Raw genomic sequence first — 18234 nt, 5'->3', positions numbered from 1 at the left:
GGAAGGCATATGGGATACTTGCCTTTATTTGTCAAGCCATTGATTACAAAAGCGAGGAGGTTATGACAGAGCTGTTCATGAGGTCAGTTAGGTTTCAGCGAGAGTACTGCGTGCAGTTTTGGTCACTTAGATACTCAGTTACAATCAAGGTTAAAAAAAATGTAATAGTGAGGTTATTTAATTATTTCATACAATCAAAATATTTTTAAACCATCAGAACAGACGGGGAAGACAATTCCCAGGGGAGTTGCTGCAGACTACTCCATTGCTCCAGACCTTTCTGTTCAGGTTGACTGTAAACTGGTTCAACTAATATACTTAATAATTAATTAAGCTTCAGTGCTGCAAGGCAATCACAAACTTCACCCAAATCGGCAGCAAAGACCGAGTACAGAGTGTCAGAGGTGGAAACATTGGACAATATTATACAAGAAAAACAAGCAAAAACAAAGCAGTTCTGAAGAAGGGTGACTGGATCCGCAACGTTATCTCTGATACCTCTCCACAAATGCTGTGTTTTTCCAGCAATTTCTGGTTTCGTTTTTGTTTCAAAGTTGGGACAGCTTTCCTGGCTGCGGGAGATGCTTTGAACAAAGGCTCTCCCTCAGGCTTCCTTCCCCCTTTAAGAGCGTTTTAAACCTGATACCTATATTCTGACAAGTATTCCTTCAGTTTAGTCGGCAAAGGCAGTTCATCAATCTCTCGGGTCGCTTTATGGATGGCGATGCGGCAGAAATGTTGCAGCGAAGGGGTCTCCGTGTAGAAAGGTTTGGTTAACCAGAGTTGGATGCCTCTGCTTTGAAGAGCCAGACAGCGGCTGTTCTGTAGTGTCCGACATAAACCCACATAGTATTCCACCAGGTGTACCACACTGTCAAACTGCTGAAGCTTAGATCTCATGAGAATCACCGAGTCGAGCCTGAACTTGCCATCTTGATATTCAATTCGCAGGTTGGTTGGCCCCAGGACAGTTTTCACAGAAATGGTGAGAAAATAGTCCTGGTGGGAACTGTCTCGCACCAGGAAAGTACCTTCAGAAGCTTCCTTTAACTTCTCGTTGGCTTCGTTTGCTTGGAGAGCTCCCCAGTACCATCCTGCGACAAACAAGGGACAAGTTATAACGTGGCATGCTGTAACACCGGGATTGTGTTAGCAATAGCTCAGTTGGCAAGATGCTGAGCTGGATATAGTTGTTGGTTCAAATTCCCACATATGACCATGGTTTGTAAGTCATATGCTTTAATACATGGGTTTGGTTTTGTGCTGTCTGGGAGGCAATGGCGTAGTGGCATTATCACAAGAGTATTAATCCAGAAACTCAGCTAATATTCCAGAGACCCATGTTCAAACCCTGCCACAGCAGATGGTGAAATTTGAATTCAATAACAAGTAAGGGTCTAATAGAGTCATAGAGCTGTACAGCATGGAAACAGACTCTTGTCCAGGCCAGCCAGATACTCCAAATTAATCTACTCCCATTTGCAAGCACTTGGCCCATATCCCTCTAAACCCTTCCCAGTCATATATCCATCCAGATGCCTTTTAAATGTTGTAATTGTACCAGCCTCCACCACTTCCTCCGGCAGCTCATTCCATACACATACCACCCTCTGACTGAAAAAGTTGCCCCTTAAGTTCCTTCTAAATCTTTCCCCCCTCACCCTAAACCTATGCCTTTAAGTTCTGGACTCAACCCCTGGAAAAGACTTTGTCTATTTAACTATCCATCCCCCTCATGATTTTATAAACCTCTATAAGGTCACCCTTCAGACTCTGATGCTCCAGGGAAAACAGCCCTGGCCTGTTCAGCCTCTCTGTATAGCTCAAACCCTCCAACCCTGGCAACATCCTTGTAACTCTTTTCTGTTTCAAGTTTCAAAACGTCCTTCCTATAGGAGGGAGAACAGAATTGCACACAGTGATAACATTATTGATTGTCAGGGGGGAAAACAACATCTGGTTCACTAATACCTGTTAAGGAGGGAAGTATGTCATCCTTACCCAGTCTGACCTACATGTGACTCCAGACCCACAGCAATGTGATTGACTCTTAACTGTCCTCTGGACAATCAGTGATAGGCAATACATGCTGGCCTAGCCAGGGATGCCCAAATCCCATCGTACACTAAACAACTAGCGTGCTCGGCCTGATACTCTGGGTTAAGGTCCTGCTTCAGATTTTGATGGTCAGGCAAGGTGCCTTGATAATGCAGATTGAGAATCAACTTTAAAATCCTTCCAACATTTGTCAATGGCAAGCAGGAAAAGCAAGAGAGATTCATGATCCACAGCCCCAGGCTTCAACATGCTTGTAGAGGTGTTTGTTACTGCAGCAACCGGAACTGCTTGGAGGACGTGTTGGCTGGATGACCACTGCCAGAGTGACAGGCTGCAGTGGGGTCTGGACCTCGCTTTACCCACGGTGGAGGTCACACCACTCACTGTAGGTCATAGCTACTTTTGGGCAGAGGGCTCAAGAAGAGAGATCTTAGAGGTAACATCCAGAGTAGGTGCAAACAGAAAACTGATGCTTGTGATGTGGATCCCATTACACACACCATCCAAATTTCCTTCTCACTGACTGAGTGACATTGACTCATACTATCCATCACCCTGGAGTTTTGTTTTCTGGCCCTGGTGTGGGACTTGAATCCAGAATTTAGTGATTTAAAAACACGAAAGCTACCCACTGACTTCTGGCTGAATGTTACGCTGCTGGGTATAAGCTTGCTTGCAGGATAGTCTCAAAGTTTGAATCACACTTCCACTAGTTTTTGAAAAAAGGGACAACGTTCAATTTTTAACCCAACATACTTGGTAACATTCAAATCAGAATTTGATTATTAAGATGGGCGGCAGGGTGGCCCAGTGGATGGTACTGCTGCCTCACAGTGACAGGGACCCAGGTTCAAATCCTACCCCCACCCCCCCCGACCGACTGTCTGTGTGGAGTTTGCACATTCTCCCTGTGTCTGTGTGGGTTTCCTCTGGATACACCGGTTTCCTCCCACAGTCCAAAAATGTGCAGGTTAGGTGAATTGGCCATGCTAAATCACCCATAGTGTTAGATTTGGAGGGTTTGAGCTATACAGAGAGGTGAACAGGCCAGGGCTGTTTTCCCTGGAGCATCAGAGGCTGAGGGATGACCTTACAGAGGTTTATAAAATCATGAGGGGGATGGATAGTTAAACAGGCAAAGTCTTTTCCAGTGGTTGAGTCCAGAACTTAAAGGGCATAGGTTTAGAGTGAGAGGGAAAAGATTTAGAAGGAACTTAAGGGGCAACTTTTTCACTCAGAGGGTGGTACGTGTATGGAATGAGCTGCCAGAGGAAGTGGTGGAGGCTGGTACAATTGCAACATTTAATTGCAGTAGATAGTCAGGGCTATGTATGAGTAAAGGAATGGGTATGGGTGGGTTACTCTTCGGAGGATTGGTGTGGACTGGTTGGGCTGAGGGTTTCCATACTGTAGGGAACTTAATCGAATCTAAAGTGGATAGCCATTCATGTATAAAGACATTGAAATTAACTTCCTTTTTTTAGCTTACGGACAGGTATAGCTCAATATTTTACAATTACCATTGTTTGCAGACTGGCAAAAGACTGGCTACAATGCTAAATTGCTTAGCAACCATATAATCAACTGTCTGGGTTGTGTTTTAGATCCAGAAGATTGATCGTGTTGTTCGCAGAGCTTTTATATCTCGCTACTACTGGACTCCATTTTGGACACCGTTAACACAGGCAATGGGAATGAGATCCCATTATAATGCAGAGTCGCTCGATGATAATGTCTGATTTGAGGAGATCACAGTCATTTTCAACCTTAACTTTCTTGCTGACACCCTCACACACAGCTCAACATACATCCCTACAACACTGCTCTTTAAAGAAACCATCAACTATTTTAGCATTAGCTGCCATTTGGTATTTATGGGCATTTGCTGTGTAAGTTTTGTTGATCGATGCTGTTATTTAAAATGACTAAAGTCTCAGTTGCAGGATGGTGTCATTACCTTCCCCCATGGTCCACAGCATGAGAGAGAGAGAGAGAGAGACTGAGCAGAGATGATGCAGAGGAGGACATACTGTTCAAAGAGGGAGAAGGAGCAGACAGATTCTCAGCAGGCAACTAGCCGGAGTGCTTAAAGAGCAATTCTCCTGGATCATTCTCAGCAACGAAGAGCATATTCGATATTTTCCAGGTGTGCACAGAATCTGCCACCTGCTGTAAGCAGATTTGAGACTATCTGTGACTATAAAGGTACCTGTGGACTTGAACATGTTCCAATGGGCCAGTATTAGGGAGATCACTGATGCATTATACACAAAGATGTGGGATTATGTTACCTTCTGTCTTCTGCAGAGACAAACAAACAGAGACAGCTGACAGGCAGAGAGAAGTAGGCACAAAGAAGAGACGGAGAGACACAAACAGAGAAAAAAAGAGTCAGAGAAAAGCAGGCGAGAAAAGGAGGCAGAAATAGACAGAGAGAGGCAGACAGAAGGAAGCAGGCACAAAGAAAGAGGCAGAGAGAGAAAAAATAACAGATAGAAACAAGCAGAAACAGACAGAGTGAGTGCACAGCCTCTCCAGGACAGTGCATTTCCCTGATACAGAATGTCACTAATGATGTACTTGTTGCTTTGAGACACTACATCCCAGTTTATCACAACCACAACAGGTCACTTCCCTCAATGTCCAACTGGTGTGTGACCATATGCAGCACATAGAGCAGGCCAGTAACTGGCTCCTGAAGGCTGTCGTGGTGCCTTTATTCCATGCTGGTCCACTTGACCACCAGGGCAAACCAAAAGCTACTGGATAACGAGAATGACCCGCTGATCATTTGATGGTGTGTCCAGTGCACAAGATCTACACACATCGGCAAGTGGTTTTTAGAGAAAGCCATGCCTCTCCATGTAATGTTGTCAAGCAGACTATTGGGATCTTTAACCATCTTTAACCCAACACAAAACTAACATTACAGCCCAGCTTCATGAATTAAACCATGCAGGATTCCATGTAAAGGTTAGCCAGTCATCCTAGTACATTCTGCCTTCTGGGTGCCTTTCACTGTCCACAATGTGACCCCAGTGGATTAACTAGGGGAGATTGTATCATGCGTTCACACAGCTCCGACCCTGAAAGACTGCTTCTGACTGCTCCAACTGCATAGTCGGCAGCAGCCCAGCCTGGCCAGCTGGTGAGGGGACAGGCAGAGTGGCAGCAATGGGAGACTGCATGCTGTCCTCCAGAGAGAGAGAGGAGGGTGGATGTTTAGACTCCAGCAGGGCAGTACCTCAACAGTGCAAGACATGTGTTTCTGTGACACGTTACCAAGTGCCACCTGCCTGCAGTGAGTCAACTTCAAACATTGTAGGGATCATTGTAGAGTACAACTGGGAATGGGTGCCCGGACTGCCAACTGAAAGGTCAGAGGGGGAGAGTCCACCCCTGCCACCACTGGAGGGTCAGAGGGAGAGTCCACCCCTGCCACCCCTGGAATGTCAGAGGGAGAATCCATCCCTGCCATCACTGGAGGGTCAGAGGGAGAGTCCACCCCTGGAAGGTCAGGGGGAGAGTCCACCCCTGCCACCCCTAGAATGTCGGCGGGGGGGGGGGGGGGGGAGTCCACCCCTGCCATGCCTGGAATTTCAGAGGGAGAGTCCACCCGTGCCACCCCTAGAAGGTCATGGGGAGAGTCCACCTCTGCCACCATTGGAATGTCAGAGGGAGAGTCCACCCCTGGAGTGTCAGGGGGAGAGTCCACCCCTGGAAGGTCAGGGGGAGAGTCCACCCCTGCCACCCCTGGAGTGTCAGGGGGGGAGTCCACCCCTGCCACCCCTGGAAGGTCAGGGGGAGAGTCCACCCCGCCACTCCTGGAAGGTCAGGGGGAGAGTCCACCCCTGCCACTCATAGAAGGTCGGGGGGAGAGTCCACCTCTGCCACCCCTGGAAGGTCCTGGGGAGAGTCCATCCCTGCCACCATTAGAATGTCGGGGGGGGAGTCCACCCCTGTCGCCATTGGATGTCGGGGGGGCGGGGAGAGAGTCCCCCCCGCCACCCCTGGAAGGTCATGGGGAGAGTCCACCCCCACCACCATTGGAAGGACAGGGGGAGAGTCCACTCCTGCCACCCATAGAAGGTCAGGGGGAGAGTTCACCCCTGTCACCCATAGAAGGTTAGGGGGAGAGTCTACCTCTGCCACCCCGGAAGGTCAGGGGGAAAGTCCACCTCTGCCACCCCTGGAAGGTCAGGAGGAGAGTCCACCCCTGCCACCCATAGAAGGTCAGGGGGAAAGTCCACTTCTGCCACGCTGGGAAGGTCAGGGGAAGAGTCCACACCTGCCACCCCAGAATGTCAGAGCGAGAGTCCATCCCTGTCACCCCTGGAATGTCAGGGGGAGAGTCCACCCCTGCCACCCATAGAAGGTCAGGGGGAAAGTCCACCTCTGCCACGCTGGGAAGGTCAGGGGGAGAGTCCACACCTGCCACCCCAGAATGTCAGAGCGAGAGTCCATCTCTGTCACCCCTAGAATGTCAGGGGGAGAGTCCACCCCTGCACGTCGGAGGAGACTCCACCCCTGCCACACCTGGAAGGTCAGGGGGAGAGTCCACCCCTGCCATCCCTGGAATGTCAGGGGGAGAGTCCACCCCTGCCACCACTGAAAGGTTGGGGGAGAGTCCATACTTGGAAGGCCAGGGGGAGAGTCCACCCCTGCCACCAGTAGAAGGTCAGGGGAAGAGTCCACTCCTGCCACCAGTAGAAGGTCAGGGGGAGAGTCCACTCTTGCCACCACTGTGAGGTCAGGGGGAGAGTCCACCACCCCGTGCCACCCCTGGAAGGTCATGGGGAGAGTCCACCTCTGCCACCCTTGGAATGTCAGAGGGAGAGTCCACTCCTGCCACCACTCGAAGGTCAGGGGGTAGAGTACACCCCTGCCACCCCTGAAAAGTCATGGGGAGAGTCCACCCCTGCCAGGTGGAAGGTCAGAAGGACAGTCTACCCCTGCCAGTCGGAAGCCACCAGGGGATGTCAGGCTATTAGTTGTCTAAGGTTGTGGTTTCCTTCTCTTTGCTACAGGATGCTCTGCCTCCAAGAGCTGTCAGCCAGTCAATGGGATAGCAGTTCCTCTGTCCCACAGCACCACCGAGAGTGGTGGCCACAGCTGGGACTGCACCAGGCTCTAGATTTGAAATGGGGTCTGATTGTAAAACTTTTTCAAAGAGTCAGCACAGGCAGAATGGGCCAAACAGCTTTTTCTGGGCTCTAAGAGATTATTGAGGAGAAAGTGAGGACTGCAGATGCTGGAGATCAGAGCTGAAAATGTGTTGCTGGAAAAGCGCAGAAGGGTTCATGCCCAAAACGTCGATTCACCTGCTCCTTGGATGCTGCCTGACCTGCTGCGCTTTTCAGCAACACATTTTCAGCTCTAAGAGATTATTCTCCATTCTTCAATGTGATTTGATTCAACGTGCATGCGTAGTGGTGTATGCGTAGGAGTGAAATGTAAAAGTGCAGAGCTTAATCGGTTATGACCTGAAAATAATCCATTATCTTTAAAGGCTGATCCTCATATCTGCCACCATCCCCAGGCTTTAATGTGGAGACATTGTTCAGAAAACATTTCAATGACTCTATTGTACACAGCTCTCGGGTATAGAACAGAAACATTATTCACATCCATCGTGACCTGTGACCAATAAGAAGATGTAGGCAGGAACTCAGACAGAGAGCATGTAAATAAAGCAGGCCAATGAATAGAAGTCTGAACATTGGCTACACATAACCTTTGCCAAAATATTTCTGGCTGTTTCAAAATCCCTGAGGAGGAAACAAAAATGTATAGGCATTTTCAGGCGTTAAAGTTCACAAATATTTTATTTTTTGTCAAGAAAGAAAAGGGAAGGAAGCCACAACCTTAGACAACTAATTGCGTGTGTTTGCCAAACTGTTGTTTCTGTCAGCTTTTAACTCTCAACTTTTTTGCCTCTTAAGTCCAAGAATAAAATGAAAACCCTTTTCTCTTCGGTATCCTTACTGCTGCACTTTTGTAAAAATGCCTACCCCAGAACACAACAACAGGGCAGCATGGTGGGTCAGTGGTTAGCACTGCTGCCTCCCAGCACCAGGAACCCAGGTTCAATTCCAGCCTTGGGTAAATGTCTGTGTGGAGTTTGTATGTTCTCCCTGTGACTACATAGGTCCCCCCTGGTTGCTCTGGTTTCCTCCTGCAGTATAAAGATGTGAAAGTTAGTTGAGTGACCATGCTAAACTGCCCATAGTGTCCAGGGTTGTGTAGGTTAGGTGGATTAACCATGGGAAATACAGACTAGAGGGATGAGTCTGGGTGGGATGCTACCCAGAGGTTTGGTGCGGACTCGATGGGCCAAATGGCCTGCTTCCACGCTGTAGGGATTCTATGAACCCTATCATGAGAACTGACAAATCCCTCTTGGCTCTAGACCCAAACCCTACCCTTCCCCCAATCTAGACCCAATGTCCCCTTCCTCTGGTGTGCACCTGACCTCCTTTCCCTTGCTGGGCCAACTCTCTCCCGTTATGATCCTAACCCCGATGCACCAAACCCCTGCCCTGGACATGGTGCCACACCCCCACTCCCTACTCCGTTTAGGTGTGATGGCAGAGTGGAGCAGGGTGTGACAGAGGGGACGGACTGATGTTGCTAAATGCTGAAAGGGGAGGGCAAGATGTGTTTGGTGGTGGCCTTCAAACATGGCGGAGGATCCCAGACTAATCTACCTATCGCATTCCCATCTACCTTTCCCCCAGCCCCACCCCCCTCCCATTTATTTCTCAGCTCCCTCAGGCCTTCCCCACATTCCTGATGAAGAGCTTATGCTCGAAAAGTCGACTCTCCTGCTCCTCAGATGCTGCCTGACCGGCTGTGCTTTTCCAGCACCACAATCTTCAACTCTGATCTCCAGCATTTGCAGTCCTCACTTTCTCCCAGATTAATGTGTTGGAAAGTAAGGCCTCCAGTTGTTTTAAGGAAAGAGATGAAGTGGTGATGGCAGATGTGCAGGTGATGGGGCAGATACAGCTGAAGGCTCTGTCTACCACAATGTGGGGTAAAGTTGGGACCCCTGTGGGTATCCATGGCTACATATTTGACTTGGAGAAAATGAGACAAGTTAAAGAAGAGATTGTTCAAAGTGACAACAAACTCAACCTGGTGAAGGAGGGTGGTGGTGAATGGAGACTAGGCAGGTCCATTCAAAGAGACAAGTAGGGAATGGATGTGTAAAGGGAATGCACGTCCATGGTGAAGAGCAGCTGGCTAGGACCAGAAAACTAGATTTTGTAGAACTGATGTAAAGCACTAGAGCAATCACCAATGCTAAGTGGAAGAGGCTGAACAATGGGGGAGAAATAGATTCAAGATAGGGAGAAACCAGTGTGGCAAGAACAGGCTGAAATGATGGGTCTACCAGGGCAGCCGCTTTATGGGTTTTGGGAAGGGGGAAGAAAGTAGAAGCAGGGGATGGGGTCTGTGAGGGTGGGTTAGAAATCTCCCAGGAGATGAGGTCCATGACAGTTCAAGAAACTACAGCTTGAAGTTCAAGTGTGGTTGTGACCAAGAGGGAATTAGGAGAAAGTGTCTGAGAGTTGAGGCTCATGTCTGCCACCTAGAGGTCAGCATGCTAGACAACAACTGCACCACATGTTATGGCAAGTTGGATAACAAGGTCAGGGGAGGACTTGAGGAACAGAATGCAGCAAGTTTAGGAATAGAAAAGGTTTAGAGAGATATGAGCCAAACACTCCAAATGGGACTAGATTAGTTTGGGAAACTTAAGCAACATTGACGATTTGGACCAAAGGCTCTGTTTCATGCTGTGGGACCCTGTGACTCTATATTGGTATTCCTCTTGTGCAGATGGATTTGTTAACCTCCGCTCCTTACAAACTATTTGTAAATATTTCAGATGTTGCTGTAGCTGATTATCTGCGTGTCAATTAGTATTGCAAATGATTACCTTCTTTAGAATGAGGGCAGTGCTGATAAAATAATCAGACAGCTGGTGGCTTCATGCGGGTGCTCGGAGACTTTTAAGGATAAGACGGCATGTCATATGAATGCTGACCACCAGAGATCCGGGTGTCTTAGTGTGTGAAGTTAGTATGAAGGTACAGCAAGTAATCAGGAAAACTAATAGAATGTAATGTTTATTGTGAAAGGAATTGAATGCAAGAGTGGTGAAGTTATGCTTCAGTTAAACAGAGGCATTGGTGAGACCACATCTGGACTGCTGTGTGTAGCCATGAGAAAATGCAGGGTTATAGGGATAGGATAGGGTGTCAGGTCTGGATAGGATGCTCTTCAGAAGGTTGGTGTGGTTGGTTGGGCCAAATGGCCTGTTTCCACACTTAGGGATTCTCTAAAACACTGGTCACAGTACTTAAGGAAGATTGTTAATGCGCTGAAAACAGTTCAGATAAGGTTTGCCAGACTAATAGCTGGAATGAATGGATTGCCTTCTAGGGAAAGGCCAGTCAGGCTAGGCCTGCATCTATTGGAGTTTAGAAATTTCAGAGGTGAATTTATCATTAAGATTCTAAGCTGCAGGTGGAAGGGTGGAATTTCACCAGGCGGATGTTTGGCGGATGTTTCCTCTTGTTGCCGAATCTAGAACTAAGGATCAAAGTTTCAAAATAAAGGGGTGACCACTTAAAACAGAGAGGAGGAAACATTGTTTCTGGCAGAAGACTGTGAGTCTTTAGAATTCCTTTCCTCAAAAACCCCGAATGTTCATAAATATTTAGAAGGCAGAGTTAGATTCTTGATTGCCAAGGGGATGAAAAATGATCAGGGATGAGCAGGAATGTAGAGTTGAAGCAAGAATCTGATCAGCCATGACCTTACTATGTTGTACAGCAGGCTCAAAGAGGTCCACTCTTGGTCCTTGCTCGTATGTGTGTGTGACCAACATAGAGTCGTACAGCACAGAAAAGGACTCTTCAGTCTAACCAGTCCATGATGACTGTAATCCCAAACTAAACTTGTGCCTGTGCTTGGCCCATCTCCCTCCAAATATTTCTACTTATCGTAAAGTCTTTTAAATTTTGTAACTGTACCTGCATCCATCACTTCCTCAGGAAGTACATTCCACACACTCTCTGTGAAAAAACAAATTACCCCTTGTGTCTTCTTTAAATCTTTCTCCTTTCACCTTAAAAATATGCCCCCCTGTCATGAAATCCACTATCACAGGGAAAGGACACATGGCATTTACCTTATCTATGCTCCTCATTATTTTATAAACCTCTATAAAGTCACCCCTTAATCTCATCAGTGCATCCCAGCAATATATCATGGGAATCTAGACAATCCTCCATTGACTGAATTCATGCTTATTAAACTTATAAGAATAACAACTCATGCGGTTGAGTACAGTTTCAGCTGCATCATTTATGCTCAAATAGATAGTGTTGCCATGGGATCTCCCATAGGCCCAGCATTCACTAACATCATTATTGGGTTCCATGAGAAATGGGTCTTCAATGGAATGACCTCTAATCTACCCCTTGCACAGATACATAGTTGATACATTTGCTTTGTTTGAATCTGCTATTGCATGTAAGGTTTTCCTTACACATTTCAGAGGGTTCTGTTCTGAGTTCAAGCTTACTTTTGAAACAGACCTCCTGTTCCTCAACATACAAGTTGTCAAATCAATGTGTTCTCTATTGCAAGCCCACCTTTACGGGCCAGTCCATGTGCTGGGATTCCTGTAGTTCCATATATTGCAGAGAGAAAGGTTGGTGGTTATGTTTGACCAGTTCAGTTTCTTATCAAAACATTAGAAAATCCAGGAGGACTCAAATTCCAGAGTCATATTTCACCCAGAGGAGGGCTGGCAGTGTGGAACTACTGGTCACCTACATCTATAGATACCCCCACCTTCACAACGCTCAGGGCAATGCAGGGCCATACAAACAACACTCGACCAATCCCCTGACGGAAGCTGCCCTGCCATAAATATGTGTGACTATGTCTAAACAGGGCCTTCAAAATGACAAGATACGAGCAACAGTTAGAAAAAGGCTGTCAGGTAAATAAAACAGGCTGTTTAAAAACAAAATCACAGAGCTTTATTAATCAAGGAGTAGAGTACAACAGCATGGAATCACTCTCTTAAAGGATGATGGAAATAGATTCAATAATAACATTAAAACCAGAATTTGGTAGCTATCTGAAGGCAAATAAAACTGCAGAGGGATGGGATAGAATGGGGAAATGGGATGAATTACCAAAGAGCCAGCACAGGCATAATAGGTTGAATGGCCATTTGCATTGTATTATTCCATTATTCCACATTCAGCACAAGGCATCCATTTGTGAATAGAGGTAGACAATTAAATAACTCACTGGAGGGGGGAGGCTCCACAAATATCCCCATCCTCAATGTTGGAAAAGCCCAGCACATCAATGCCAAAGATAAGGCTGAATGTTTTGCTCCAGTTTATTTTGACCTTCTCCAGTGGTCCATAACATCACAGCTCCTGGTTTTCAGCCAATCCGATTCACTCCACGTGATATCATGAAACGGTTGGATACTCCGGATACTACATACTACATGAACAGCATTTATTGCTTGTTCTAGTTTCCCTTGAGAAGGTGGTGTTGAGCTGCCTTCTTGAACCGCTGCAGTCCACCTACTATGGGCAATGAATGCACTTATTCATTACTCCTCAAATACTAAAGCAGTCCATGTTCAAATGCAACAAGATCCAGGCTTGGGCTGACAAGTGGCAAGTAACATTCAGGCCACACAAATACCAAGCTGTGGCCATCACCAATAAGAGATAATCTAACTATCGCCCCTTGACATTCAACAGTGTTACCATCACTGAAGTCCCCCATTATCAACATCCTGGAGGCTATCATTGAACAGAAGCTCAACTGAACTCACCACATAAACATAGTGATTACAAGAGCAGGTCAAAGGCTAAGAATACTGTGGAGAGTACCATACCTCCTGGCTCCCCAAAGCCTGTCCAACAACTACAAGGCACAAGTCAAGAGTATGATGGAATACCTCCCACTTGCCTGGATGGGTGCAGTTCCAACAACACTCTCAGCTTGACACAATCTAGGGCAAAGCAGCTCAACTGATTGGCACCACATCCACAAACATCCACGCTCTACACCATTGACTATCAGTAACAGCAGTGTGTACTATCTACAGGATGTACTGCAGAAATTCACCAAAGATCCTCAGACCACACCTTCTAAACCCACGACCACTTCTATCTAGAAGGACAAGGGCAGCAGATGTATGGGAACACCACCCCCTTCAAGTTTCCCTCCAAGCCACTCACCAACCTGACTTGGAAATATATCACCATTCCTTCACTGTCACTGGGTCAAAATCCTGGAATTCCCTCCCTAATGGCATTGTGGGTCAACACATAGCAGGTGGACCGCAGCGGTTCAAGAAGTCAGCTCACCATCACCTTCTCAGGACAACTAAGACAGGCTATAAATGCTGGTCAGCCAATGACACCTACATCCCACAAATGAATGAAAAAAGTGGAAATATTCTAATTCCCTACATCACTGAGTGAGTGACAGAAAGGTTGGATGAATGAGCCTGGATGTTTTGATCATGCGTCAGTCAGGGAAGAGGTCAGTGATACACTCAGGCACGTAGCCAGGATAGACGTAGCCTGGTTGTCAGAGCAACCTTTTGCTGCACCATGGGAGGCCGGTCTAGCAAAGGTTGTGACCCCCTAATGATCTCTGTTGCTCCTTCCTTTATGATAGATCCCAGGCTATGCTATGCAATGTATGTTTTGCTCTATACTGCTCATAAAGCAGTAGACACTGCTGAGCGTACACGTGTGATATGTTGTAAGTGGAGACATTGCTGAGAATTTCAATTATCTGTCCACAGACCTCAATAAATGACAGTAAGTGATTGTGGAACAAGCACCAACTTCAATAATGAAATGTGGCCTGTACTCATTTCAGACCTGGACTCCCAAACTTGTCTTTATTTGGAATTTGTGATCCACAAGTTCCAATCAGTGATTTCTGATCTCAAGCAGCCCCCTAACATGACCATAACAGGACAAAGAAAAAGGCACAGCGACTTTGAAATCTTGACAATATAATGATGTCAAAAGGAGCAGGAATCCTTTTACTGGTATATCCATCCTTTCCTTGATTACGTTTTGTTATTAATTGCTGTTATATCATTGAAGGGTTTTTTTTTCCAGACTCCTTCTAGTCCAGATGTTTCACAAGGATTATTTTTTCACAAAACTTGGTTTCTTCCGAGACAAGATTTTGGGAATTCATTCCTGAAGTGGCAACATCCCAGTTCTTTTCCAAGTCACCCATCAACTTGTCTTAGCTTCTTCTCAGCTTGTGGGAGAGGTACCTGCTGCGGGTCAGTGCTGACATACTCACATCTGAGCCATGAGGTACAAGTCCCACTCCAAATATTCCAGAACTGAATCCCAGGCTGAGTTTACAGTCCAGAGACAGTCAGAAAGTTTGTCTTTTAGATTAAATGTTACATCAAAACCTTGATGTCATCACATAAAATATCCTGCTGCACTATTTTGAAGGAGAGTTTTTCTGGACAATATTTACCTCTCAACATGGGATGCATGCAATCCCATGATCAGTTCCTTATCCCCCTTGCTGTTTATGGGAGCTTGCTGTGTGCAATTTAACTGCTGAGTTTCCTCTATTACCATCATGACTACAAAACTAAGTCCTTGTGAAGTGCAGGTCACTTCTACACTATAGGAAACACAGGAAAGTACTTTGTGTGCTTGTGGAAGTTATTCTATTAAAAAGACATCTACCTTGCTTTCTGACCCATCGTTGTTGTTCAGAAAATTATTGAACCCAATTCCTTAAAGGTCTCTGGATTGTTAGCCCACTCTCACTATTACCACAACACCATTCTCGCTCCATTGCTTCACAGAAGGAAAGCTGTTGCTCATCCCACACCTGCATGTTGGGCAGGGAGCTCGGCTATACTGAAGCAAAGGAGAAGCTGAGGGAGATTCTGCTGCAAAGGAGCTGATGTCTTTCCTGAGTCCATGCAAGAGGATGCAGACCCTTCAGACAACATCATGGCCAAGTGGCAAATATAGCAGATGTGAATTTTTTTTTTTGATCATTCATGGGATGTGGATGTCACTGCTGGACCAGCATTTATTACCCATCCCTGATTGCCCAGTGGACAGTTAGGAGTCAGCCACATTGCTGTGTGTTTGGAGTCACATGTAGGCCAGACCAGACAAGGATGACATTAGTGAACCAGATGGGGTTTTCCAACAATTGACAATAAGACCATAAGACGTTGGAGCAGAAATTAGGCCACTGGGCCCATCGAGTCTGTTCCATCATTCAATCATGGCAGATAGTTTCTCAACCGCCCAGATAGTTTGTGGGCGGCACGGTGGCACAGTGGTTAGCACTGCTGCCTCACAGCGCCTGTAGACCCGGGTTCAATTCCCGACTCAGGCGACTGACTGTGTGGAGTTTGCACGTTCTCCCCGTGTCTGCGTGGGGTTCCTCCGGGTGCTCCGGTTTCCTCCCACAGTCCAAAGATGTGCGGGTCAGGTGAATTGGCCATGCTAAATTGCCCGTAGTGTTAGGTAAGGGGTAAATGTAGGGGTATGGGTGGGTTGCGCTTCGGCAGGTCGGTGTGGACTTGTTGGGCCGAAGGGCCTGTTTCCACACTGTAAGTCTAATCTAATCTTAAAACCCTATTCTTCTGCTTCCTCCCCATATCCCTTGATCCCCTTTACAATCAAGAACCTAACTATCTCAGTCTTAAATCTACTCAATGAGCTCGCCTCCACAGCTTTTTGTGGCAATGAATTCCATAGATTCACCACTCTCTTTTAGATTAAATGTTACATCAAAACCTTGATCTCATCACATAAAATATCCATTCTAAAATATTTTCACTTTACTCTAAGGCTGTGCCCTCAGGTCCTGGTCTCTCCTACCAATGGAAACATCTTCCCAACATCCACTCTGTCCAGGCCATTCTGTATGCTGTAAGTTTCTATTAGATCCCCCATCATCCTTCTAAACTCCATCAAATATAGACCCAGAGTCCTCAAACATTCCTCATATGTTAAGCTTTTCATTCCTGGGACCATTCTCGTAAACATCCTCTGAACACGCTTCAGGGCCAGTACTTCCTTCCTGAGATAATGGGGCCCAAAACTATTCATGGTGCTCCAAATGTGACCTGACCAGAGTCTTATACAGCCTCAGAAGTACATCCCCTGCTTTTATATTCAAGTCCCCTCAAAATAAATGCCAACATTGCATTTGCCTTCCTACCCACTGACCCACTCTGCAACTTTACCTTGAGAGAATCCTGGACTAGAACTCCCAAGTCTCTTTGCACTTCAGACTTCTGAATTTTCTGCCCATTTAGAAAATAGTCCACGCTTCTATTCTTCCTACCAAAGTGCATGACCACATTTTTCCATCATTGTACTCCATCTGCCACTTCTTTTCCACTCTCCTAACCTGTCCAAATCCTTCTGCAGCCTCCCTGCCTCCTCAGTGCTATTTGTCTTATATCTTTGTATCGTCTGCAAACTTAGCCAGAATGGCATCAGTTCTTGCATGTAGATCATTAATGTTTATGGTCATCCTTAAACTCTTATTTCCAGATGATTACTGCCATGGTAGAATTTGACCCCAGGTCCCCAGAGTATCACCCAGGTCTTTGGGTAAATAGGCTGGTGATAATACACTAAGCTATTACCCCCTATGCCTAATTAGATCCTAAAGACAGAGCCTCAGGTGATCCCAGAGGCAAAGGTACAGGGATGTGATGAGAAATCATTGCAGTGAATTCCAGGTTTGAACTGAAATGGAATGGAACTTGATTTAGGCAGTTTCCCCCCTCACCTCAAAAACCAAAGAAGACTGCTTCTGGTTAAACTATCCATGTCACAGGCTGCAGATAACTCGAGGTGAGGAATCAGCTGTAAGCCATGATTTACACACCAAACAGCCTGATTCTAGGTGCAATGCCAATTTGGTAACAGGCTCTGCAGGTTTCACCCTTCTGTCTGACACAGAGTGTCTGAGCAACTTTATGACTTCTCCCTGAAATCCTGCTGGATAGAATACAGCCCCAGGAACAGGCATATCCCTCCCTAAACTGAGTGCTTCTCTAACCAAATATTCTGCCAGGGAAATTCTCCATAGAGACCGACTTTAAAAACTGAGAAAATAAACTGACACATCCAAAAGTCTGCCTGATAAATGTGAAGCTTCTCTCACAGATGGGGAGTACTATGTATTCTATCTCCCCCTGTTCTTCCCCCATCAGATACAGTCATGAACTTCCTGAAATAAGGCCCAGTCATATTTTTGTTTTCTTTCTCCTCCCAATTCCCCAAACTCTTTCCTAAAAGCCTCTCCAGAGATTTCTATTTCCAGCTGTTTCTCAGGAACATTTAAAATATATATATATATAATATTACCAATGTTCTCTCACTCCAAAAACGCACACAGCTCCCAGGTTTGGAGAGGATTTAAGTTTATCACCTGCATATATTTTTTGAGTAAAATTAAAATGATATTAAAGGAGAGGTAGTTGGTTTACAAATATGAACACGCCGGACACTGGAACTCCGTCTATCTAACGGCACCTTCCCCCCCAGTGCAGTGTCGGAAATTTATTTTGCAGTTTGCAACACAACGGATGATGAAAATGAAGCCACTTTTTTAAAGCAATAAAAACAACAACAAAAAAAGTTGGTTCTGCACCAAAACAGCACAGCGTTGCAGGTAAGCACTCTGGTAAATTCACAGGGAGTTTGTCCCAAAAGACGATAAGACTTTTCTGTCTGTTTATTTCTTTTTACTTTGAACACAAAAAATGGAAAATAACTTCTTGTTGTTCCTGTTATTTGGGAAAAGGCGGGGGTTCTGTGTTAAAATGGCTGAGAGGGAGGAGAATATTGGACAACAGCTTTGTAGACAGTGAGCGCTCCGCCGGTACCTGTACTCCGTAGGTCCGTCAGTGCCGCTGAAATGCGATCCTCTGCAACTGGCCCAGTGCTCGACTCTGTCCCGGCTCCCTGCATCAAACCCACATCGTCTGCTCCCTCCCGGTACGTCAGCCGAGAGAACAACAGCCCCGAGTCACCCAGCAGTATTCACCTCCCCAACATCATCCCCGGGGTGGGAGCCAACGCTCATACAACC

At 46.3% G+C, this 18234-nt stretch overlaps 1 protein-coding gene across 1 annotated transcript; it reads right to left on the bottom strand.

Annotated features, from left to right (window-relative positions):
- Positions 1 to 267: 267 nt before the first annotated feature.
- On the bottom strand, positions 268 to 18153 carry socs2 (suppressor of cytokine signaling 2). Its single transcript, XM_060843273.1, has 2 exons — positions 18029 to 18153; positions 268 to 1094 (listed from the first exon to the last, which is right to left on the bottom strand). The coding sequence occupies exons 1-2, from the start codon at positions 18111 to 18113 to the stop codon at positions 634 to 636; spliced, it is 546 nt and encodes a 181-aa protein (XP_060699256.1). The 5' UTR covers positions 18114 to 18153; the 3' UTR covers positions 268 to 633.
- Positions 18154 to 18234: the final 81 nt, after the last annotated feature.

Source organism: Hemiscyllium ocellatum, chromosome 23 (genome assembly GCF_020745735.1).
Source record: "Hemiscyllium ocellatum isolate sHemOce1 chromosome 23, sHemOce1.pat.X.cur, whole genome shotgun sequence".
Taxonomy (NCBI): Eukaryota; Metazoa; Chordata; class Chondrichthyes; order Orectolobiformes; family Hemiscylliidae; genus Hemiscyllium; species Hemiscyllium ocellatum.
This window is presented reverse-complemented; position numbering and strand designations above follow the sequence as displayed.

Excerpts from the sequence above, each read along its gene's own strand:
- socs2 (XM_060843273.1), bottom strand. The coding sequence starts at position 18,113 with ATGCAGGGAGCCGGGACAGAGTCGAGCACTGGGCCAGTTGCAGAGGAT. Across the intron at positions 1,095-18,028 it reads GACGGACCTACGGAGTACAG|GATGGTACTGGGGAGCTCTC; the intron begins GTACCGGCGGAG and ends TGTTTGTCGCAG.